The 24,167-nt window shown below is 43.0% G+C and overlaps 1 protein-coding gene across 1 annotated transcript in view; it reads left to right on the top strand.

The window, feature by feature from the left end:
* LOC115313573 (sphingomyelin phosphodiesterase-like) overlaps window positions 1–24,167 on the top strand; it is a 134,533-nt gene that overhangs the window by 58,106 nt on the left and 52,260 nt on the right. The window contains exons 5-6 of the mRNA XM_042293319.1: window positions 9,564–9,736; window positions 22,747–22,857. Coding sequence (XP_042149253.1) covers window positions 9,564–9,736; window positions 22,747–22,857 — 284 coding nt within the window. The remainder of the gene's footprint in view (window positions 1–9,563; window positions 9,737–22,746; window positions 22,858–24,167) is intronic.

The raw sequence follows: 24,167 nt of genomic DNA, 5'->3' as shown, positions 1-24,167 counted from the left end.
TATTTAAGTTAAGTTACTAAATACATGCTTCATAAAGTATTTAAAATACTACTCAAATAACTTTCACTCTAAAGTATCTTCAGTAGAGTACAAATATCTAGAAATATAATTCAATTACTTATGAAGATACTTCGGCATTACGTAATTCGTATCGACGCCGGTGACGACGACAAATATGCAGTTCCACAAATCTGGTTTACCAGAATGGTGGAATAACAGGTAACAAAACAAAATTGAAAAAAACAAACATCGTAGGGCTATTTTATGCAGTCCAACTATAAGGAGCAGCTAGGGTATTGTCACGAATGACAAATATTGAGGTGGTGAATAACTGAAAAAATTAAACGTTTAATGGGCGAACTTGTCCCCAAAGCGAAATAGAAAAAGGCTAGCGTCGCAGGGGGTTGATGTCGGCGAAACAGCAGGATCGAGCGCTGGGACGAGGCTGACTCCGGACCGCTACGCCGCGTGGGTTTCTGGAACATTCGGCGTAGAACGTTCGGCGAATAAAACGTTCGCAACTCAATTACACGACAAGGTCTTCGAACGTACGACAATGTCAAGTTGAACAATAAACAAAAGAGGAGTCGCTCCCTGGGATCGAACCCTGAGGCCACGCGCTCTTTCTTATTTCTTTATTCAACCAATAAACATATGTACAATCTATTTACACATATTTACATTTTTTTCCTTAAGTCGTTCCCAGTGTTTATGAGCGATTTTTACTTCAAATTCTTTCATTTGTGTAGGGCTATTTAACTCTGTTATTCACTCCGGCGGGCACTCGTTCCGTTCGTATACAGAGCCTATCTGCGTAATTAAGTCAATAAAGTAGATGCGCGCTGTTTTAGGGTGTCGTTCCGCATGTCTGGCGGTCATCCTAGACTTCCACAGGCTAAACAAACCGAGGAGCATTATCATATCATATGGTATACACTCGTGCTGTTCGGGAGGTAAAAAACGGATAGAGTGGGGTGTTATACAATGTTCTTTCTTTAGAGTTTGTTTCAACACATCCCCCCCAAAAAACACTGCGTCCTAGCAGTACGAAACAAGAACAAAAAACAAAAACGGTATTCAACAGTTCCGGCGACTTTACACAGCGGGCAGTTGACGCCCCCGGGGACAACAGGGTCTCGTTTACCCAGCCAGAGTTTAACAGGCAGGGTATCGCTATGCAAACGAAAGAAGAAAGTTTTTGCTGAGGGCGGAATACACATCTTTTTTACACGAACTTGAACGTCTTTCCCTGGTTCATCCGCAAAAAGCGTGCGATACATTGGTGTGGGGAACATATTATCAAGGAGATGGCGGTACAGCTTCTTTCACGAAATGGTGGACAAGTAATCAAACGTTTTGTTGCGCGCTCTTTTATTTCAGAAGTAACATTTGTCCAATACATCAATGTCTGCCTTAAAGGCTGGAAAGGTGCACCAAAATACCTGCTGGGCGAGTAACTCATTTGAATATTTTCGTAACTACTGAGTGCTGTGGCCCACTCGCCATGCCACAAGCCGCTGCGTTTTCTCGTGTTAATAACAGAGCCTGTAGAGACCAGAATGACTTGCACAATTGCAGGGCATGCGCGACAGTTCTTTTTTTAGAACAGAAGACAGCAACGTCGTCCGCATACGCCAAAATGTTTACTTCTACGCCTCCCATGACATACCCGTGCACTAGCTCGCTGCGCAACACACTTAAACAGAGAGGCTCCAGATATAGAGCGAATAACAACAGAGACAAAGGACAACCCTGGCGCAAGAACAACAGCACTTGTATTTTAGGGGTTAAAACGTTGTTCACAAGTAGTTTTGTCGTACAACCGGAGTAGGCCCTTCTGATCCCCTCTAAAACAATTTTTCCGATGCTCGCGCGTTCCAGAATTTCCCAAAGAAACTCGTGACAGACGCGATCAAAGGATTTATCTAAATCAATTTAAATTAACACCATTTGGTTTCCTTCGGATTTACAACTGTCGAGAATAGACCGAGTGTCATGTATGTTACTCTGAATTGCTCTTCCTGATACCGCAGGTGTGATGCGGGCCTACCGGCTCAATAATTACGCGTTGTAGTCTTTCGTTAAGAACCTTTGCAGATATCTTGCAAATCCACATTACAGAGCGTGATAGGTCGGTATGCAGCAACTTGCCTTCGTTTTACTTCATCATCTGATTTAGGAATCAAAACTGTATGGGCTTGAAGGAAGGAAGAGGGCAACGCTTTAAGTTAGAAAGCTTCGCTTAATAACTTAAAAAGAAAAGGACACAAAGAACTCTTGAACGTTTTATAAAGCTCAGCACAGAGACCGTCTCGCCCAGGCGTCTTATGCATGGGAAGGCTTTCACTCGCGCGTCCAATCTCGCTTTCCGCGATTGGTTGTTCCAACCCTTCCTTCGCCTCTTGAGATAACTCCGGTGCATTACGAAGTAAGCCCTCGAAGGTCGCTGTGCCGATCGGTTTTTTGACGCCCATGAAGAGGCTACAATAATGTTCACGGAACGCATGTTGGATGACATTTTTCTAATTACTGAAGCAGCCGTTATGTTAAATCCTCGCGATTTCTTTTCCAAGCGCGAACTTTTTTTCCTCGCCTAAAGCACGATTTGTAGGCCTGCCCTAAAAGAAATCTTTCATATCGCGCTCGTATAACTGCTCCGCGATAACGCTCTTGCTGGAAGGCGTCCAGCTTGGCCTTGACCTGCGTTATGTCTGCAACGCATGACCCCGGTTTATCGCTTTTACTTTGCAGTAAACCTATCCAGAATTTGCGCAGTATCTTTTCTTTGTTTGAAGCCGAAAATTTGAGCTGCGACGACCTTTCTATAGGCAACCTGCAATGTTGTTTGGTTTGGCGCCATCTAGCGACTAAAGCAAGAAATATTGGGTACCCCTGGGAGTGGCGGCTGCATTGTTGAAACGTGAGCTTTTACTCTGGTGGCGCCGCTTAGCCTAGAGTCTGAAGCAAGAAATACTGGGTATCCCAGGAAGCCGTGCTCGCGTAACGTGCCAGTACAGCGGAAGCGACGGCCCTGGCGGGCCAATCGGAACGTGACTGCTTATCACCGGAGCGCGCCTCAACTCCGAAGAAGTATCAGGCTTTTCGCTGCGTCATGCTCCAATATGTGTGCTTTGCGCTCGTATACGTCGCGCATTTCGAAGCCTTCGGCACGCAATCCCGGGCTTATCGTTCACCCTTTGCCAAGTTACAGCGAGACAGGGTATAACCGTGCGCTCGCACCTTGCTGGCGCCGCCTGGCCGTTGCCGGCTTGCTATAGGCAACCTGCAATGCTGTTTGGTTTGGCGCATCTAGCGACTGAAGCAAGAAATATTGGGTACCCCTGGGCGTGCGGCTGCATTGTTCAAACGTGAGGTTTTACTCTGGTGGCGCCGCTTAGCCTTGTGTCTGAAGCAAAAAATACTGGGTATCCCAGGAAGCCGTGATCGCGTAACGTGTCAGTAGAGCAGAAGCTACGGTCCTGGCGGGCCAATGGGAACGTGACTGCATATCACCGAAGCGCGCCTCTACTCCGAAGAAGTATCAGGCTTTTCGCTGCGTCATGCTCCAATAACTGTGTGCGTTGCGCTCGTATACGTCGTGCATTACGAAGACTTCGGCACGTAATGTAGGGCTTATCATTCACCCTTTGCCAAGTTACAACGGACAGGGTATAACCGTTTCATCATGGTAAATATTCCACAAGTCTTCGTCACTCGCTCAATAAAAATATTATCTTTGAGAAGTCTAATGTTAATTTTCCACAGCTCTGAATCGAAAAATTTGTTTTTTTTGGTTGCATATATTTACTACCCTTGGTCACTCTTACTAGACAGTGATCAATAAAAAATATTGGTCTCATGTTGTGGTTCGTTACTTCACTGGCAATATTAGCTGATTCATAAATTCGATCTAAACCGGAGTGTGAATAGGATTAAAAATGGGTGAAGCGAAGTTCGGGTTTCGAATCTATCAGTTGCGCAGAGTTTTCTAAGCTATACTTATTCAATATGTTCTTCAAAATTTTTAAGCTATTTCTGTATGTATCTCTCCTGGCGTTCTGTCCTCACTTCTGCATACGCAATTATAGTCCCCTAATAGGAGAACCGCACGATCGCTCTCCAGGTAGGAATCCAAAGCCGAAAAGAACAAACACCTATAGTCGACTCGATTGGGTGCGTATATACACAGCATCCTCCACTTTTGATTGTGCAAGGTGAAGTCTCATATTATAAACCTGCATCTTGCGTCCGTGACTATATTTAGATCTCTCAGTTCTACTCTTTTGGAAAGAAATGAGAAATAGTCGGCAGAGAGACACACAATATGGCTGGCAGATACTTTGTATCGGCTTAAAAAAGAACTTAAAGCACGCTCAATGTTGGCGTCATGTTCCATTTTAGTTTCCTGAATGGCAAGTATGTCAATGTTTTCCTCACTTAGTAAATTATGTACTGGTACTGTTTTTATCTTGAATTCAAGCCTCGAATGTTGAGTGTTCCGATAAGAATTGGGGACGGTAGGTCCATTATTTTCTGTTCGTTTGTGCGACGTTAACTGAGTGTTACGCACTTGCTAAAAAGTTACGAAGAACAAAAAAAAAGGGGAAAAAAACGCTCGAAAATTGAGTTGACTTACTCACTGTACACTCGCTTTAAGTCTTTCTGTCTACGTACGTCCTCGGCAGTACCTGGCTTTGTTGTTTTTAGGCTTTTTTTCGTGCCCTTCCGGTGACCCTACTGGGTTTCGCCAAAAGTGTCGTCCACTGGCGCCGTCGGGGAGACTTGTTCGAGCGTCCGCTTTTTTAACTGGACCGACTTGTCCACTTGATCTGTGTCCTCGTTGCTTTCCTGGAGTGGGTGGTGTACGAATTCGTCGTCGGTAGCCTTCGCCACTTCCTCCACCCGCTGTGGTCGATTTGTGAGGGGCGGGGGCGATGTTTCATCCGCCTCCCTTACCACATTCGTGAATTTCTTGGCACTTTGGGGCGAAGTCGCTGACTCGTCGCTTGGACGGGTGGTGGTCGGCTTCCCAGATTCATCTCCGGGCTGCCCCTCTGGCAGGTCGCTCGCAGGTGTATCTTCAGTCTCCACCTCATCCACGTCTTCGTTTTTGCGTTCTCACGGGATGAAGGCGTACGTCTTTACGCAGCTTTCGCTGTCGTGTCGGTAGCGATGACACTCGTTGCAACGCGGAAACCGACAGCTACGGCGGATATGTCCAGTAAGGCGGCACCGCAGGCACAAAGGAAACCTTCCAGAAGCAATGACAAGTACCTTTCTTCCTTCTATGCGTAACTCGTGCAGAACGTCGTCCAGACTCGTGCCTTCTTTTAGCTTCATTTAGACGAGTCGCGTATTACACTCGACGTTCTGAAATCTCTTCTCACAGAAATGGTCACGACTAATGTCCGTTACCTTGCCGAAGCGTTCGAGTTCTCGACGTACCTGGCAGTTTGGCACGTCATAAAGAACCCAATGCAGCTTGACAATCACCACCGTGTTGGCGGGATCAAAGACGAGGCAACGACCCCCTTTGATCCGAAGCTCTTTGGCATCTACCAACCGTTGCTTTTCAGAGAGCCAGTGCAGCCGAAGCATGCATACGTGATTCATTTGGTGGGCTCCCGGTCACGCCAATTCTTGCAGGATGTTCAGTCTTTCCAATTCTTCCTTGAAATCTTGAATCCGATAACGCCAGTAGCGCATATCACGGTTCAGAAAAACTGCGTTCTTTGCCAGATAACCGGTGGGCAGGGGTGGCAGAATGTTCTCGTAGTCCTCAGCAGTTTCAGAAACACGAGAACCGCGGCCGAGCCTGGTCGTTGCTGCCGCTCCTTGGGAGCCCGACATCCAACGTCCGTACTCGGCGGAGCATTCGGCCACGCGCTCGCTCCGCAACGCGCGTGGCAATACCACTGGTTCATGTTACAAAACATTTTTGGGACAGGCATAAAGAGGTCGCTTTAGCTCTTTTGACATCGCTGAATATCACTTGCTGGGGGCACCTTACACGCATCGTTTCAAGGGTCCATGAAACGAGTTTTGCCTGGGATAAATCAATTTAGGTTGAGATTTTACTAATAGCACATCGTTCAGTGGGCCAAAAGAAGAGGAAGTACAAAGTCTAGAGCCTGACTTTCGCTACAAAAATTTTAAAACACAACGGACTATTTCGTACCTCCGTCCCTTTGTAAGCTCTCTGCCTTTTCACTGTCATACATCCGTGGTCCCCAAAGCGCGTCTCCGGGTCCAAACGCACGTCACACGACCACCCGGACCTCACTTATTTTCTTCTCCCCTAAAGTGACATTGCGGTGGAAGCTACGTACTTGCCGGAAGAATCAGCCGCCTCTCTTTCATCACGTGACTTCATTCTCTGCACGTGGGTATGCGCAAGAGAGCATAGTCACGTGGCAAAAGTGTGGCTGGCCGAACGAGCACGTAGCTTCTACAGCACTGTTAGCTTCGGGGTGAACAGGGTGGGGAAAGCCACTTTTGTCTGAATTTTGAGCGACGGGCTAATCTTCAAGGTTGAGGATGGTTGTGTCCCGGTACACAAAGAAGAGTCCGAGCAAGAGGGGACTCCCCCCTTTCCGTCTCCTTGAACTGTTTGGTAGAATGCGCGATTTATGAGTTGAGGAAGAAAGCTAAACAGGAAAAAGTTGGAAAATTGTTTCATGACTCGTTTAACTACAAACCATATTCCCCATTTGAGGAGTTCACTATAAACAAATTTGCAATACGAATAGGAGTGGATGGATGACAAAGAAAACCCACATAATAGACACAGAAGTGGTCGCACCTTCTTCAAGTAGGTTGTGATCAGAAAGGCACTCGACGTTGGGGAACGCTTTGTTAAGATTTTGAGAGATCATACAGCTTTTAGTTTGTTTCCTGTCCTGTTCTCTGCGTATCAATGTTCGCTTACAGACAGCGTTCGTGAGAGCAATTAGAGACGGACTCACAACAGAGTAAAAATAAACAAAAGAAAACCTCGACTTTTTGCCGTAGCGGGGTTAAATATACAAAAAGCTAAACAAATGTTGTTTTCTTTGTGTTCACTTCTCATCTCCTTTTATTTGTTATGTTTTTTTAGATTGAAGTCTGCATTTTTGTCGTAGGTCGTTTTTCGGTCTGCGTTTCGCCTCGGTGTGGCAATCTTTACTTCTGTAAAACCACCCCTTCTGTTTCAGGAATTTTCGGAGGAAACATTAGGAAGCAAAAGGCGCCTTTGGGAAGGCTAGAAGAAAACCTTTATTGTACAGACTTTGGGCTGAAATATGAGCCACAATCGGCAAAAAAGCGATGATTTTTCACGACCTTAATCAAAGTCATCGTGGCTAATCGGTGCTAGCAGCAGGAAACTTTTGCTCGAAAGAATGTTCACGGTTGCTCGTTCTACACCCACCCACTTAATAATAATAGCTTTATTTCCAACAATGAGGTACAGTGTTGGTGGGGACTTGGGAAAAAAGCTGCTGAAGCAGCTTGACTGGTCCCGAGCCCACAGAAATCAGCAGCGGAAGAAAGAAAAAAAGAAGTTAACAGCAAAATCACATCATACATCAACAAGATGTTCAAAACAGAAAAGTCACAATAGCAGTACTACATATATAACGAAAATTGAACATATAAACATGCCACTCACAACTGATCAGTTTGGCTAAGAATTATTATGTTCCTAAGGTTATCTGCAGATATATTTACAAGCTCGATATGTTGCGCACAAAAATAGTTGAGGGTGGTTGGAAGAGTAAACGCCGCGGTTTGAAGGCCGCAATTAGTTCTAAAAAATGGGACTACCCAAGGTTCTGTGATTCTTGTTGGATATGCATACACTTTTTCTTTTAAGTCAGCTAAGTTCACAAGATGCCGTACATTCATACTCATATCAGCTTTATATTTAGCACATAGGCGACATCGATACAAGTTAAAAATTCTAACTACATCTAGCTGGCTAAATAATTTTTCCGTTGGAAATTCCGGTGAAACATTGCAAATGCTTCGTAGTATCTTTTTTTGTAATAAAAATAGCTTTTGTAGATTTTTATGATTGGTTGTTCCCCAAATTAAATGGCCGTAATTAATTTGTGAGTAAAATAGCGAGTTATATATTAGCAACTTTATTTTAAGAGGCAAAATATCTTTGTGACGATACGCCAGTCCAACAATGCTAGACAGTTTTGATGTAACATAATTTACATGAGCATCCCATGACATGTTCTCTGAAAAAAAGACACCTAAAGTTTTAAATGCTGGTACCACTTCTATTTTAGAAGAATTAAACATTATATCCTCGTCTATGGTAAAAATTTTACCCTTCGGACGAAACAAAACAGCCTTCACATTTATTTTTAACCCATTATACCTACTCCATGTATTTAACTTTTCTAGCGTGACGTTTGCGTTCTCAACAAGCTCTGCGGGGCTATCTCCATTAAACAGTATGCTCGTGTCGTCTGCGTAGATAATAAATTTTGTTGAATTGCTTATATTTACGATATCATTCATATAAAGATTAAATAAAAAAGGACCCAAAATGCTTCCTTGAGGAACCCCTGATTTGATTGGCTTTACATCGGAAAATTGACCAATGATGTCGACATACTGCTGACGGAAAGACAAGTATGATTGAATAAGAAGCGAAACCTGACCCCGATAGCCATATATTTCGAGTTTTTTAATTAGAAGGTTGTGATCGAGAAAATCAAAAGCCTTCGTGACGTCAATAAATAAGCCGAGAATTAGTTTTTTTTATTTTCAAAACCTTTAAGCCTAGGAATACCGAAAACCCCGGAAAATGGCGGTATGTAAAAAAAAAAATGTATTTGAGTTAAGGAGTACAAGATACTCAGACATGTAATTAAAATAGAGTATCAAATACTCTCAATCAGAAGTATCTGCAAGATACCAAGATACTTCAGAAGTATTTGAGATATAGTATCTTGAGTAGAGTATTTGAGATAGGCACAAGTCTGCTATGCGTCTCGGTGAATGACAGAACTCACCGGTTTAAGTGCATGTATCATTTATAAACACTTACGGTCATGCAACACGTTAAAAAAAAGAAACATTTTACGTATATTTTGGCGCCGGCCTTTTATCAGCGGCGGAGCGCCACTCGCGTGTCCGATTACGACATAGTGAAAAACAGCGCCAAAAAGACGGGACACAAAGTGGAAGACGGACGCAGGACATCCGCTGTGTCTTGTGGAGCCGAGTACGATTAGCTGTAGCAGTTTACTCATCGCCGACTCCGCGTGGAAATCACGAGAGACAATTTAACATGCAGGGAACCTGGTCCAACGCTTTAAATCACCATGCTACCCAAAAACCGTGTCCGACTATTCCGTCAATCATTCATTTCATTTGGTTCTCCTCTTACGCAGTTTAAAAACGTGCGCAACAGATAGCTTTTTTGTGGAAGTGCATGCATATTCTTTCTGATCATGGGTGGTGACATCGTCGCCCCCCCCCCCCCCCCCTTTCTTGTGCTTTGAATATCATACTAACGTATAATATTACTGAGAGCTGGCAACCTGATCCTTCCGATCCACACGCAGATCGACTATGTGATTTGGACGGGCGACGTTGTGGCCCACGACATATGGAACACCTCTCGCGAGAAAACCCTGGCCATGATCGACTACACCAGCATGTCTCTGGCCGAATACATGGGCCCCAGCGTGCCTGTCTACCCAGCCGTTGGAAACCACGAGGGAGAGCCTGTGAACAGGTGGGACGACCCCTAGACCGATGCTTCTTGTTTCCAGTTTAAGAGCCTTAAAGGAAAGCTCGGGTTCTTTTTTGAGCGAATCAAATTGTAAAAATTTTTGAAACACCCATGCCATACTATTTATTCTATCTAGGTTCAAAATAGCTATTAAAAACAGTTAACGTGGTCACCAAGTTCACATTCAAATGTTTTTGCACTCAAAAAGAAACTACAGTGTTCTAACCGCGTAGCTACTCCTCAGTGCTTCGTAACAATTAGTTAAAGAACTATTTGGTGATTAAACCTACCGGTCCTGAAGTCACCCTCCATCGAGTTAAACGTTTCCATGGCCACGGGGGAGGGGTCGAATCGCATTCCGATCACCAAATGGCGACTGTCATTTGTTCGACTCTTTAATCGAAGGCATTCCAAGGATCCATCTGCGTTGCTGGACAACGTATACACAAACGAGGACGAATTTTTGACGCCCGAGTATGATTTTTATCTCGGCTCCCTGTTTCATGAACAGCGTTTTCTTAATACTGACACCCAAAGAGGAAAAACAAACGGCGGCGAACGCTCCAACCCTCACTTGTGAAATATGAGGCCAAACAAGCGATGCCGTGAGGTGAAATCAGCATTTCGAAGATCAGTGCGATGATACTGGTAGATTCCAGGGAATCTAATCTAATTTTCATTTTTAAGCAAGTGAACAAAACGAAACTGATACAATACAATACGAAGGCCATCTTTATTCACTTTCTTTGGAAATCCTACAATATAAAGACCGCATAAGCCAATAATGGCTTCTTCGTGGGACTTGACAGGAGTCTGCTTTTTATAGCACAGGTAACTAAAAAACAGCAAAGCATACTTATATAAGCATATATTACTACACTTTCACTGCCTTTTACGGCTTATGTAATACCTTTCATTTTATGAGTACATATGTAAAACCCGTCCAATCATATTGTATTAGATATCGTGATGAAAGATAGAATTTGTGACTTACAAGATAATTCTATAATAGAAAAAAATAGAATATTTTATATTATGCGTTTTCGGGGATACTTCATATTTATTCCTATTACATTTTGTTTTGTTTTTTCTGTTTAATTATCCATCTTTTAGCTAGTTTTTTTATCATAGGGGATTTCATTTGTAGTGGCTCATCCGGTAATGCATTATAAAACTTAGGTATGTAATATTTCCTTGTGGTATCTCCATATCGTTTCCTTATAAATCGTTATACAATTTTCCTATTTCGCCTTAATGTCCTTTCTTTTGCATTTTTCCGCCTATGTTTGTAGTTGAAAATTGTTTTCTAATAATATCATACTTCATTTGATCTCTGAAACGTAACATTTCTAGTTCTTTATGTATATAATGCGTGATATCACTTTCTTCGCTTTTGTAACCAATATTCGTAACTTTCCTCTTTAGAGCGCAGCTCTTAGGCGCTCGTTTCCTGCTTGAGCGGCGTCGCCGTCGCCGTTGGCGTAACCGTGAGGTCAGGTGACCCGGTTGATGTCACGTGACTCCCGTGAGGCCACGTGACACCGGTGACGTCTCGTGACCCTGTGAGGCCCCGAGGGTCACGCGACGTCACGTGGGTCACGTGACCTCACGGTTACACCGAAGGCGACGCCGCTCGGAGGGAGGAGTAGCAGGCAGGATGGGGAGGTGAGGAGGAGGGAGGAGGGGTTAATGCTCTCCTCTCAGTAACCTTCCTTCCTCCTTTTGAAGAGCTGCGCTCTAATTCGGCGTTAAAGGGAGTTGTGAAAGACTTTAATTTCTAGTCGTTTGTAAATATAATGCGAGTGATCTCTTTCTTTGCCTCGGTAACCAAAATTCCTAACCACCCTTTTTTTAATCAATTCTATCTTTAGTTGTAAATACTTGGCACAGTGCCTGTATACTGTTATTCTATATTGAAGTACGGATTCGCCCAGTGCATTGTATATCGTTTTAAGTATGAATCGCGGTACTACTTCTTGGATGTGGTACATATGTGCCATTAATACCCTTAATTTCTTACAAACCTGGCCTATGGGAATTTTACATTTAAAATGTTTGCCTATGTGCATACCCAGTTATTTGACATTATTAGCATATTCTACCGGGATGCACAGGCAGTTGTTCGAGTCAAGCATTGTTATTGAAAATTCCTTTACAATTTTTTTTCTTCGACATCTAAAGTATATTTTTTGCGTTCAGGAACGGTTACTCTTATTTTTTCTTGACGGTACCATTGAATGATGTTATGTATATAATCTTGTACCGTCATTGCCGCTACTTTGTAATTGCTATGGGCGTATACAATTACCGTTCCTTCTGCATATTGAAAGAGATTACTTTTTCACCTAACTTGTGCTACCTCTTTAGAATATATATTAAAAAGAAGGGGACCGAGGATTGTAGCTTATGGTTTCCTTTTTGTTTGACGTTAATTTTCTTGCTAAATTTTGGTCCAAAGCGTACTACCTGAAACCGACCTGTAAGAAAATGTGGAATAAATCATGTTTTCCCTTAAATCCCAATGTTATATAGTTTAGCCATTAATATATCATAAAGTATTGCTACAAAAGTTTGGTAAAATCTATGAATGAAGCTAGAACATAATTATTGGTGTCCATGTTTTAATTTACATAGTCAAAGAAGTCTTCTAGAAGGTCAAAATCAAATTTGGGGGTTTTACGTGCCAAACCAACGACGGGCAACTGGTTCTCCTTCTAGACTCTAGAAGGTCACTGGTTCCTATATGTTTCCTAAATCCACATTGAGTGTTACTTAAAAGGCTATATTTTGCAATATAATACCTAAGTACTTTATTATATTTTCCATTATATAATTTACCGCAAAAAGGATGCATACTGATCTATAATTTAGTATTTTTTTCTCGCCAAATTAAACCAACTAAGGCTTATATAACTCCTTTAGTCAACAGAACCCGGCTTCGTAATTCATATGAAGTAAACTACACGCTCAGCTTAACATATGTTAGCACAAAATATTGGCGGCCTATTTTTTGTTGAAGTGCGCATCTTTGCTGAGTATTGCTGTCACCTCCTTTAAGACCCCGTTCTTCCTCTCCGGCAACCAGAATCGCCAGGGGAGTGTATACCAACATCGAGAGTGCCGAAATAATCTACCCTTAAGGTCAGCAACGATGCATTCATTACGTCTGTTCGTCGGATGGGTACCGTCCCCTAAAGTAACCATAACTTCATTTTCACCAAGGCTCTACTCGGTATAGTTCTTCACAAGGTAGAAACATCTATAATAATACAGAAGCAATGCCATTCATTTTGGCATTTTGGGCACGCTATGTCTAATTGCCGCAATTATCTCTTCGTCTTCACGTTGCGCCGATCCTCACCAGCGAAATGTAAATTGCTGTAAATAGCGAACGAGAACACGATGCGACATTACATAATTACGCCCTAAACGAAACAAAACGAAAAACCCACAACAGACAGTGACCCGCATATAAATACACGATGACATGAACGTTTACAAAAAAAAAAAAGAGTCAATGCTTGAAAACAACCTTATCCTTCGCAGCAAGCCACATCTGGCATTTTCTAATACATTATGATTATCGCACATGGTTAAAATTGCGCACAAATAGAAAGGTACAGAGAAGAGGGAAGAGAGAAGAGACAAGCGCCTCATTCCCTCTTCTCTGTACAGTTCTATTTGTGCGCAATTTTAACCATGTTCAATCATTACCAACTCGCCCAGCTAACCACTTTACTACAATGATTATCGCAAAGAGACGCATACAAGGATTTCTTAAACAGTGCAACATATCCGGCAGCCCACCTTCATCTTAAAAGCACTTGACCTTTCTTCCCGTTTTATTGAACTTAATAAGCTAGAATATGAAATTATCAACACCAACACCGCGTGAAGGTGTGCAATGTGCATTGCAGTCATTGAACAACTAGCGACTGATTTATCACAGTATCGAGGGAATGCAAGAAGTCTGCCGTCTCAAATGTCCGATTTCTGGCAATTCAGATATCAGCGTCACTTCTCCGTTACTGTTATATGTTATACAAACATCTTGCAAATTGTAGGTTTTCAAGATAAAATAAATTTCATATCTGCGATTGAATGAACCGAGTTGGGTTCTATTCGTAGGGACTAACTCATGCTAACAATGAATACGTATTTCCCACAGTAAAACAAGGCAGTTGCTTTTTTTCAGTTACAGCGGCGTGCATATCACATTGTGCAAAATTTGAAGGCGTACCACGTGCCTGTACAATATCTAACAACTGAACTTTACATTACATCATTTCAGGAGATTTAAACGCAGACCATCTGATCTGGAGAGGCGCTCATATAAACAATCGAGGAACCGATATTTTCTTCTATTTGGACCTGCACAACAAAAACATCGTGAACGAGAGTAGATCCGCATTATATGCGGCACAACGTGCGGTAGACGCCTCGACTTGAAAATCGTCCCGCCGCAACTGGCGTCTTATAGGTTCTGGTTGGATGAAATTGAAACTAGTGGCAGTGACCATATATTCTGATTTACGCCATCCTTAAGGAGTTTTTATGCTGGAAGATTCGCCTTCTATTTGGCGCACAAAATGAGAGTTTGACAATTGACTTGAAGGATAGCGGCATGCTCCTGTGCTCCTGTTGTTGCTGGTACAACATGTAGTCTTCGTGCAATCATAACAACAATCGACTGAAAATTTGAACATTTGCATTGGTACAAAAACGGTCTGGAAGGACCAAGGATATTAAGGGTCTACGTGAATTTCGCCGCACACAGAACAAGTGAGTTTATATTTAGAGGCGTTAAGAAGAGTTAATGGGGTGTCGAATTGCTCCGAACCTTATCTAAGGAAACCTCTCACGAACGCCTGTTACATGGCGCGTAGACAATGAACACCTCATCAGCAAAGACACCCGTTTCGTGCATAATCTTTACGGACGTTTAAAGATATATATATGGATGTTGCGAAGGACTTATGCTGGCGCCGCACCCAACAGCAGGCGGCTTTCAATTGAACTTTTGTTCCAATTCCAGCAATCGTACCATTGTCATTCGACGTCTAAATTAATCTGCTTTTTTGTCCGGATTAAGTTTACATACCTTTGGCTACTGTGAAGCGAACATCAATTCTGGGACCTGACGACGTCCAGTACAGCGCACTTTCGAATCTCAGCCCACAAAGTCAAATACAACTGACTGCCTTTCTTAACACTTTGAGGAATACCAACGAGATACCATCAATGTGGCAGGGACCTCAATTCCCGCTTTGAAAACAGGAAGATCGCCTGAAGACATTGCTTTTTATAGGTTAGTTCACTTATCAGCGCTACGCGAAAGCTCACGTAGAAAATGGCACATATCACCCCGCATAGTACCGGGATAATATCAACGACAATCTAAAAATAATGTCTCTTTTATACTTTGGATGAAGTTCCCTGGACGACGTCATAGATATTCAGGGTAACGCAATTCGTTCCGCAAGCAGAAAAACAGACCCCGCCACGCCCTAAACTTAACATCCATGAAACCCCCTCCCTCCAACTGGAGAGAAAGCAAGCTGAAGTGACTGTCCTGAATGCTTCGAACTCCTGGTTACCCCTCAAAACCACCATCCAACCAGCTCCACCGAGGGTCAAGAACAGAAACACTGGCTAACTCAACCCCTCTCGTCCGCCCGCGAGCTTCATCTAGACCAACATCGCCATTTTTCTTTCACGTATGAAATGTCTTTGCATCAATATTAGACGCAGAGCCGCAGGGCCTGATGGTGTAGTCGACTTGCCTTTCTGCGGCACCGCGGCTATCCCGAGCTAAAACAAATATCGACATCATTAGTCGTGTTCATAGTGCAGAACAAGGAACAATAACAGAAAACTACAGCTGCATCTCTTGATGTCAGCGGTGCGTATGAAAACGTATCTCACGAGATATTTTTGAATGCGGTAAAGAAACTTGGCATAGAGTGATTCTTGTACTTGTGGATGAAAAACTACGTGATTGGAATATATACATACATATAAATTTTCGATGGAAATACAAGTTCCCACATCCTCACGAAACGAGTACCACAAGGCGGGATGCTAAGCCCAATATACCCCTTTCAAAACTCCATCGAGGAAGATTGGCGGTCGCTATTGCTTGGAGACGAAGCTTGTGATCGAATCTGAGACCTCGCCGACCGCTGACTCAGCGCACGCTTTCAATACGGGCTGAGCCTAGTTGACGCCGGAAGCTGAAGCCACCCTCGTGTCGAATACATGAGCAGAGTATGGGATCAAGTGATCGTGTGCAGGCGTTGGCGGGGACGTTTGAAAAGGGTATATTTCTTTTGATACGTTCTTCTTCAATCTACCTCTTGAATTACCAATCTCGGTGCACGGTTGTATTTATGCTGATGATGATATTTGTATATTGGCGACGAGACTAACAAGTCTTCATATACAGGCAATACTACAAATGAAGAAAAAAAGAAAAAAAACTGTGAGTGCGCTGGAAAGCTGGTTATATCTCACTATGTAGATTAACACTTAAGACTGTTGTGCAGAAAATGAAAATTTTCCAGTCTAAGAAACAGACAAAGAAGGGAATGTCCCGATGGGACTGTTGCTTCGACTAAAGGTTTTAAATTTTCTGCTCCCCCGTCTCAAATTTTTCTCGCAACTGCATTAACCAATACCCTATTATATTTTGAAAGGAAAAAACCACCACACATTCAGAAGCGTGCAATTAGTGGAACAGCATTAGAATTGGTCGTAACGCAGACCAGATATAAAATCCCACTAAATGTGAAGCTGCCATCTATTGTGCACTTCATGCGCTTGATCAGTTGCACGAGGTTGGTTGTCTGTAGATATTTGTCAATGCATTCTTTTTGTAACTTCCGAGGCACTCACTGAACGCCAACATTAGTTTATATATACCAGCAATCCATTGCATACAGGTGCCAGCACCGCGAACATGTTTAGGGTTACCCCGCTCTGCGTCCACGCCCTGAACCACCCCAGGGACACAAAGCTCCCAACCTGAAGGAGACACAATATTTGAGTAACTTCGGTTGCACTTAACACACCTTAGAGGCCATCTTTAAAATCACTTTGCAACGTTACCTGCTAGCAGACCAAAGTCCAGCTTTGTCAAGGTGATAACAAAGCACAGTATTACTGTGGCTAATTTTATTCGTCTATCTATAAAGAATATACCACCATGGACATGCTTCACTCGAGAAGTCAAAGGGATTCATACGAAACAATCAACCTCATTCTTGTCCTGAAACAACAGGCATTAATAGTTATAAATGCAGATACCACTCAACGGTACGTGTATACAAAGACTGGTTTTCCTCTAAGGAACGGCCTGGGGATGAGATTGTAACTCCCGCCCGCAATGAATCATTACAGTTTGTGATAGTAAATAAAATGATATCAAAAGCAGGTGAATGAGCGGTCATGTGAGAACCAATAACGTACTACGTGTGTCAAAACCTTTGTCACAGGACTACCTTCAGTGATTTAAAACAAGCACTAGAACTGATCCAGTCATTTATAAAACATCTTGCGTCATACCTACTCGAATATCAGATCTACTACTTTTACCACCAGGCCCTACATACGGGTAATCACATTTAGAACAGGTCATTACGGTGTCGCCGGGAATGAGACAGAAATTACTGAGTAAAATTCAACAAGCAACAGAAACGAAATTGGGATACCTTACTCTAGATGTGGCATGAACATTTTGGTTCATGAAGCGGCAAAAGTATCTTCGCAAAACTACTGAATTATCTTGCACTTATCATCCTAGGCTATACGCCCTTAATCCACAACTTGCATTCCATGTTCCATCTCAAATTTCAGGACAGCTGTGGGCGGCTGTACACCGACAACGAATTGGTGTGTCTTATACACCACAGTTCCTTTGCAAGAAGAAAAATATAAAGGCGAGCTGATTAGGAAACAACATAACCTAAACGCTCAGACAAAAAACAAAAAAAAAAAATGCCGGACAGCCAGACACAAAATCAATCTTGTTTTTCTGTCGTGTAGTTTGTTATTTTATTTCTCATTGTCTCAAGGTTTAGATTATACAGTTCCTTTGTCGTATTAAACTAAGAGATTACGCAAAATGTGGAAGTCACAACGTCGAAGGGACAGGTAAACAAATCCCCTGAGAAGATGAAGAATTTGACGGGGAACGACAATTGCTGCAAGCGACATTATTGGAGATAGAGTCGCGGCCTTTTATCTTTTCGAAAATTTTTGGTGCCTGGGATTTGGCTGATGGATTCATAAAGGCCACGATGCCTTAGTAGTGTTCCTCATTAATACGAAATTTTCGGCCACTTGGTAGCAGCCAAAAATGCTTATGCGATAGTTTGTACAACCTTCCTATTAACACATTCGCCTTCATTGCCACTATCGTCCCGTTTTTCTTTAACGCGATAACGTTTAGGAGCTCGTGTCAGAAAAATCAGGCGTCGACGTCTGCGTCGGTGGGACCAATAAATCTCACAATGCAACGCGTGCTGGCACGTGTGACATCGCACGTGGCTGTGACATCATGACCTATTGACGCGCTAAATTTGCGGGAAATCTTTCCGCCAAATGTAGCAGGAAATTTTCCCTCCAAATTTGCTGGAATTATTTTCCCACCAAATTTAGCTCAAAACTTTTCCTGTCAAATTTGTCGGAAAAGTTCAACGAAAACAGGATACGTCAGGGGACGTCACGTGGCACGCGCCGCTACCGACTAGGCGATGCACACACGCTTCCACGGCTTGAGAACGAGCGCAGGATAATTAGAAGGCTTTGCGAATGGGACCCGACAACAATATCACGTTCCACTTTTAAAGGAAAAGCTTCAGCGTCACTCGCACTTTTTTTCTCACAACACCTTTCCTTGCTCCTCCTATTTTACCCAGTAAAAATATCCAGACAGAACCTAAGTTCAGGTTGATATCTCCAACCTTCCATAATAAAACTCTATTTCTTTAGGGTGACGTCGCATGTATAAATTACGAGTCAAGAGGCAGTCTAACAAGAGTATTTTTCGAAAGCACTTTTCTTGTTTTTGCTAGTGTGGGATTAAGCAGCGTTCATTTTACGCATCAAACCTTTTGTAACGCATCGAGAACAAGCTGTAATTCCCCTACAATGCCGCATGTTACGACATCCGACGTCTCGCTTTTAATGTTAGTAGTAGAGCTTCTGAGGCCCTCAAACAAACTTTAAAACTTAAATAACTCGCGAAACTATTATTGCGACTTCCAAATCAGATTACTTTTTCAGGTATGCCTATTAATATGTTCAACCAATCTTTAAATATTTAGATAGTAGCTATCAGTTATAGTCACTACTTTTTATTTAACTAAATAAACACTAATTGGTAATTGATCAATTTTACTCACTAAGTGATATGACCGTCATTTTGTCACTAAAGTGACTACTTGATTGCCACTTTAAGGGGGCAATACAACAATATTGGGTTGGGGTGTTTCTCGCATTGCCCAAGCTTGCTGGAACTAGTGTGACCTAATTGTACGCGCTCAAAACGAAATTGACAAAAGAAGCCAGTTTATTGCAAAGTAATTTAAGAATCAAAGTGAAGTGTTCTTTTTTTTTTATTTTATCATTCGGAAAACCCGAAGACATGGCAAGAGAGATCGCATTTCTGTGTTAGACACGGGAATCATGACCATTTGATAGCATCATTTGAAAGGGGTTCTTTGATTGCTCTGAACCACCAAGTGAACACTCGTCTAGGGCTCGTAACATAGAATGTCTCGACGAGTATTTGAATAGTGGCTGGTATCGACCAGCTGCCGTGGCGAGATCAGCCGAACCTTAACTATTGTGCCTGGAACGCGTCCCCGACTGGTCTGTCACAGTGTCCCAAAAGGGTGTCCCCTGATTTCCGCCTGGTAACGTCACAGAAGTGCCGTTCTGTCGCTGGTGGAGACCCCGGCGGAGTCCCAGCAGTGTTCGTGAATCTGGAAAACGCCTGGCCTGCTGCATGTTGCTCTCCTGTGTGAAAGTGCACGGAAGCTTCGGCAGCCAGAGGTTTGAGTGCCTTGACGACAACAGCGGCACTCGTGTTCGCTCTTGCTTTTCGAAAGCATTCCTGCGACCTACCGCCTGAATCGCGACATCCGACAGCAATGCACTTTCGCTTCTTTTACATCATTTGTTGTCACTTCGGAACCATTTTGGATGTATGGGCACCATAGCATGCTCAACACAACAGTGGGTGACGCACTCCAGGCACCATACTTAAAGCATGTCTGGAGCTCTCCACATACCCTGTGTTTTGCCAACCACAGCGCGTGGCTACGATGACTACTGACTTGATATAACAGGGATTTGCACTCTAAAAAAAGGTATATTCTTACACCCCTTGTCACATATCTTACACCCCCGAACTTCAATTGGACGTACAGCGAATTGTCGTTGAACCTAACTGTCACGAGTGCCTTGATAGCCGAGTTGTACCAATTATTAAGATAGCTAATTGCCGTGTGACTGACTGCAAAAAAGTAATCGGGGGTTTCTTAGCCCCACTGCAAAACATGTTTTTTGTAGTCCTTCATAGTACTTTAGCTGTTAATATGCTATTTCGCACCGTCATCAAGCGTCTCGCAAAAGTTGGGACCGTCAGTTCGACATCAGACCGCTGTACGTCGAACTGGAGTTTTGGGATGTAGAATATGTGACATGCTCTAAGGGCTACACTATTTTTTTAGTGTGATTACGTGGAAGCCCATTTAATCTGCGTGTTGAGCGAATGAGTCCTGCTCGTTTTCCTCAACTTTCTCTCTGCAACTGTCACTGCGCTGAGAGAAAAGCAAACGCGGGTCTTGTTAGTTATAATCAGGGTTCCTTAGTTTCGGTGTTTACTTTTCTTGCAATACGGGTATGTTTTTAGGGGGTTTATAACTTTTTTCGGGGTTGGGAATTTTTTGTGTATCGACTGTGCCAGTCAAGAAATGATGGTTCATCATCTCTAATGTTATAAAAACAACTGCCTAGCTATACAGGGTGTTATTTTTTATTCGAAACAGATTTTTAAAAAGGGCGTCTTTACTGCTACGTGAATGCCGTCTTCACTATGTGTTTCTTGAGCTCGGCGGACATTCGAGAGGCGAACAACCGTCACAGTCTGGTGAGTCATTAACTAAAATCTGTTAATTAACTTTTTAATTATTGGTGTTATGGACCATGTTGCAATTATAATTTTGAAGCCAGCCGTCCTGGAAGGCTATACCAACTTACACATTTAAAAACAATGCAACTGGTTTGGAGATATCCGTCGACAATTTCTCCCCTTTCTATCATCCGATTCCGAAACTGAAAGTTCCAAGTGCGCCGGAAGCGCTGATCACGTGACGCTTGTAGAAGTGACGGTTTCGTGACGTACAAATCGTCATGATCTCATATCTGCACTGCGGCTGTCACGGTGCGGCTCGAGGTATGCAAACTCGCGAGGGCGGTCTTTAGCGCTCTCGCTTTTAATGCGTCATTGCCCTCGAAGCTTCATTCGCGATTGTTTGTCGGCGGGGAAGGCGCTTCGCCAAATAGCGTAGGCGCACGAACGCTGACTCTGCCAGTCGACTTAACGAAAGAGAATGAAACGCTACAAGAAAGAAGTCTTTGCTATTTATTATCTTCAGCGAAATAACTTCAGAGATCAGAATTGCTGATAATTTAAGTTTCTGGTTTGCTTAGACCCTAAGGTAATGTCTTACTACAAGTAATGTTCGAAATGGCGACCCTCCACTGCTACGCATGCCATGAATCGTTTCTTCATAGATTGAACCACCCGCTTCAGGACGTGTGGTTCAATGTTGGCGCTTGCTGAGACAATTCGGTTCTTCAGGTCGTTGACATCTTGAGGCTCAGTTGAATAGACTTCGTTTTTGATGTGACCCCAAAGCGAGAGCGCTAAAGACCGCCCCCGCGAGTTTCCATACCTCGAGCCGCACTGTGACAGCCGCAGTGCAAATATGAGATCATGACGATTTGTACGTCACGAAACCGTCACTTCTACAAGCGTCACGTGATCAGCGCTTCCGGCGCACTTGGAACTTTCAGTTTCGGAATCGGATGATAGAAAGGGGAGAAATTGTCAACGGATATCTCCAAACCAGTTGCATTTTTTTAAATGTGTAAGTTGGTATAGCCTTCCAGGACGGCTGGCTTCAAAATTACAATTGCAACATGGTCCATAAAACCAATAATTAAAAAGTTAATTAACAGATTTTAGTTAATGACTCGCCAGGCTGTGAAGGTTGTTCGCCTCTCGAATGTCCGCCGAGCTCAAGAAACACATAGTGAAGACGGCATTCACGTAGCAGTAAAGACGCCTTTTTTAAAAATCTGTTTGGAATAAAAAATAACATCCTGTATATTTGCGGCACTAATTTACCCCCCCCCCCCCCCTCCCCCTTCTTTGGTGGCGTTCTCTGTGCTTCCGGTACATTAAATTACGCCTCTGACGCGGACACTTAGAAAACGTCATCGCGGCACCGAGGAAAGAGGGAAAAGGGCATGGTTAGCACAAAACAAATAAAAACCTTCAAAATGTTACAAATTATGTGCAAGTTGACAAAAAAAAAAAAAATGAGGGGGGTAGAAATTTTTTACGCCAAACCGGGAGATTTCTTTTTTCAAGTGCAGCTCCATATTGGAGTTTCTCGGTTCTTTCCACTTCCGAGAAAACCACCGGGCGGCTTATTTGTCGGGACGTGTCGTTATTCTCTGAAAACAGAGGACCCTAGTTGCAAGCAGTTATTATTTTTACACAGCGATGAGGGGCTCCGAAGGCGTTCGCGCTCGACTGAGACCAGTGTTGTGACTGGTTGAATGCGAGCCTCAGCAGGATCCAGTTCTCGTCTCCAATCCGTTACCCGTGCTGGCCTTCTTTATGTTGCATCGAGCATTGAGCACTGCCACTTTGTTGTCGATGAGGCTTCGGTTGTAAACGCCCCTCTGCTTCAAGTGGTACTGTGTTTCTCTCTTAGCTTTCCACTGCCGGGGATGGAGGGAAACATGTCTGCCTCCTGGCTGTATGACGCGCTGGCCGATCGGTGGAGCAAGTGGCTGCCGAACCACACAGCCACCACTCTCAAAAGGTGAGCTCGGGTGGCGAAACCCTCGTTGCTCGAAGGAGGCCGTCCTCGCCAGTGACATTTTTTTTTAGGGCAGTGCACTGAGCAGAAGGTACTCGGGAGTCTTCATGCGCGCTTTGATAAGGCAACAGTCAGACCTGGTCATGCATCATACAAAAGACTCAATATTGGCTGCAGACATGACTGAATTACGCTCAAAGCATGTTCGCTTTATCTATGATTTGAAGATGTGTTTTTTTTTTACGATCTACATGATATGAGCGCCATTTAATAGAGAAACTTGACACATACTGTGCGTGCGCACTGTGGATTCACAGTATGACTTCACTTTTCTCTTAGCATATTGCTCCCAACGCTTTGTTTATTTGTTTTTTTTTCGTTTCTGTCTTTATTTATTTTTTATTTATGACATACTGCGGACCTAAATGGTCCAAGCAGGAGTGAATACAGATCGTAAAATACACGACAAAAAACAGTCTTCAACAAAAGATATCAAAAAAGGCCACTAGGTTAAAATATACAGTAAATAACAAATGCAAAAATACAGGACAAGAAGCTTCCAAGAGCAAGATACACATTACCAGTAAAAAACCTATACGGTCATGAGGTAGGAAGAAGGAAGTGACTCAATGGGCAGGGAATTCCAGTCATTGATTGTTCTTGGAAAAAAGGAAAATTTGAAAAGATTGGTGCGAGCAAAGTACGGAGTCAGTGAATGTGGTTGGTGATGTCTGGTCTGTCTCGTAGCAATGGGTTTTAGATATGCGTGGCGATTAATAGATAGCTTATCATTTGCAAGAAGAAACAGAAACTTTAGCCTTGCTATTTTCCTTCGTTCCTGCAACAATTCAATTTTGTTTATCTGCATTAGAGAGGAGGGAGAATCTGATCGCTTGAACTTATCATAAATGAATCTGACTGCCCGTCTTTGAACCCTTTCCAATTTATTTATGTCTTTTTTGGTAAAGGGATCCCATACAACGCTGGCGTATTCCAGTTTAGGTCTCACAAGCGTGTTGAACGCTAACAATTTTACGTTAGGGGGTGTATTTTTCAACTTGTGTCTAATGAGGCCTAGCTTTCTAAAAGCAGCAGATGTAATGTTGTCGATGTGTCTTGACCAGCCCAAATGACTATCAATTGTCAGCCCTAGATACTTGTAATGGTCTACCTCAGAGACGTTATAATCTTTTATTTTGTACTGAAAGGAGAGGTACTTCTTTTTGTTTGTGATTCTAAGAAAGAGAGTTTTCTCGAGATTCAATTTCATTTTCCATTGGCAGCACCAGTCTTGTATAGAGTTTAAGCTTGAG

This window comes from Ixodes scapularis, unplaced genomic scaffold (genome assembly GCF_016920785.2).
Source record: "Ixodes scapularis isolate PalLabHiFi unplaced genomic scaffold, ASM1692078v2 PGA_scaffold4__175_contigs__length_147842914, whole genome shotgun sequence".
In the NCBI taxonomy this organism is placed as follows: Eukaryota; Metazoa; Arthropoda; class Arachnida; order Ixodida; family Ixodidae; genus Ixodes; species Ixodes scapularis.
Note: the sequence above shows the minus strand (reverse complement) of the source record. Positions and strands in the feature narration are given on the sequence as shown.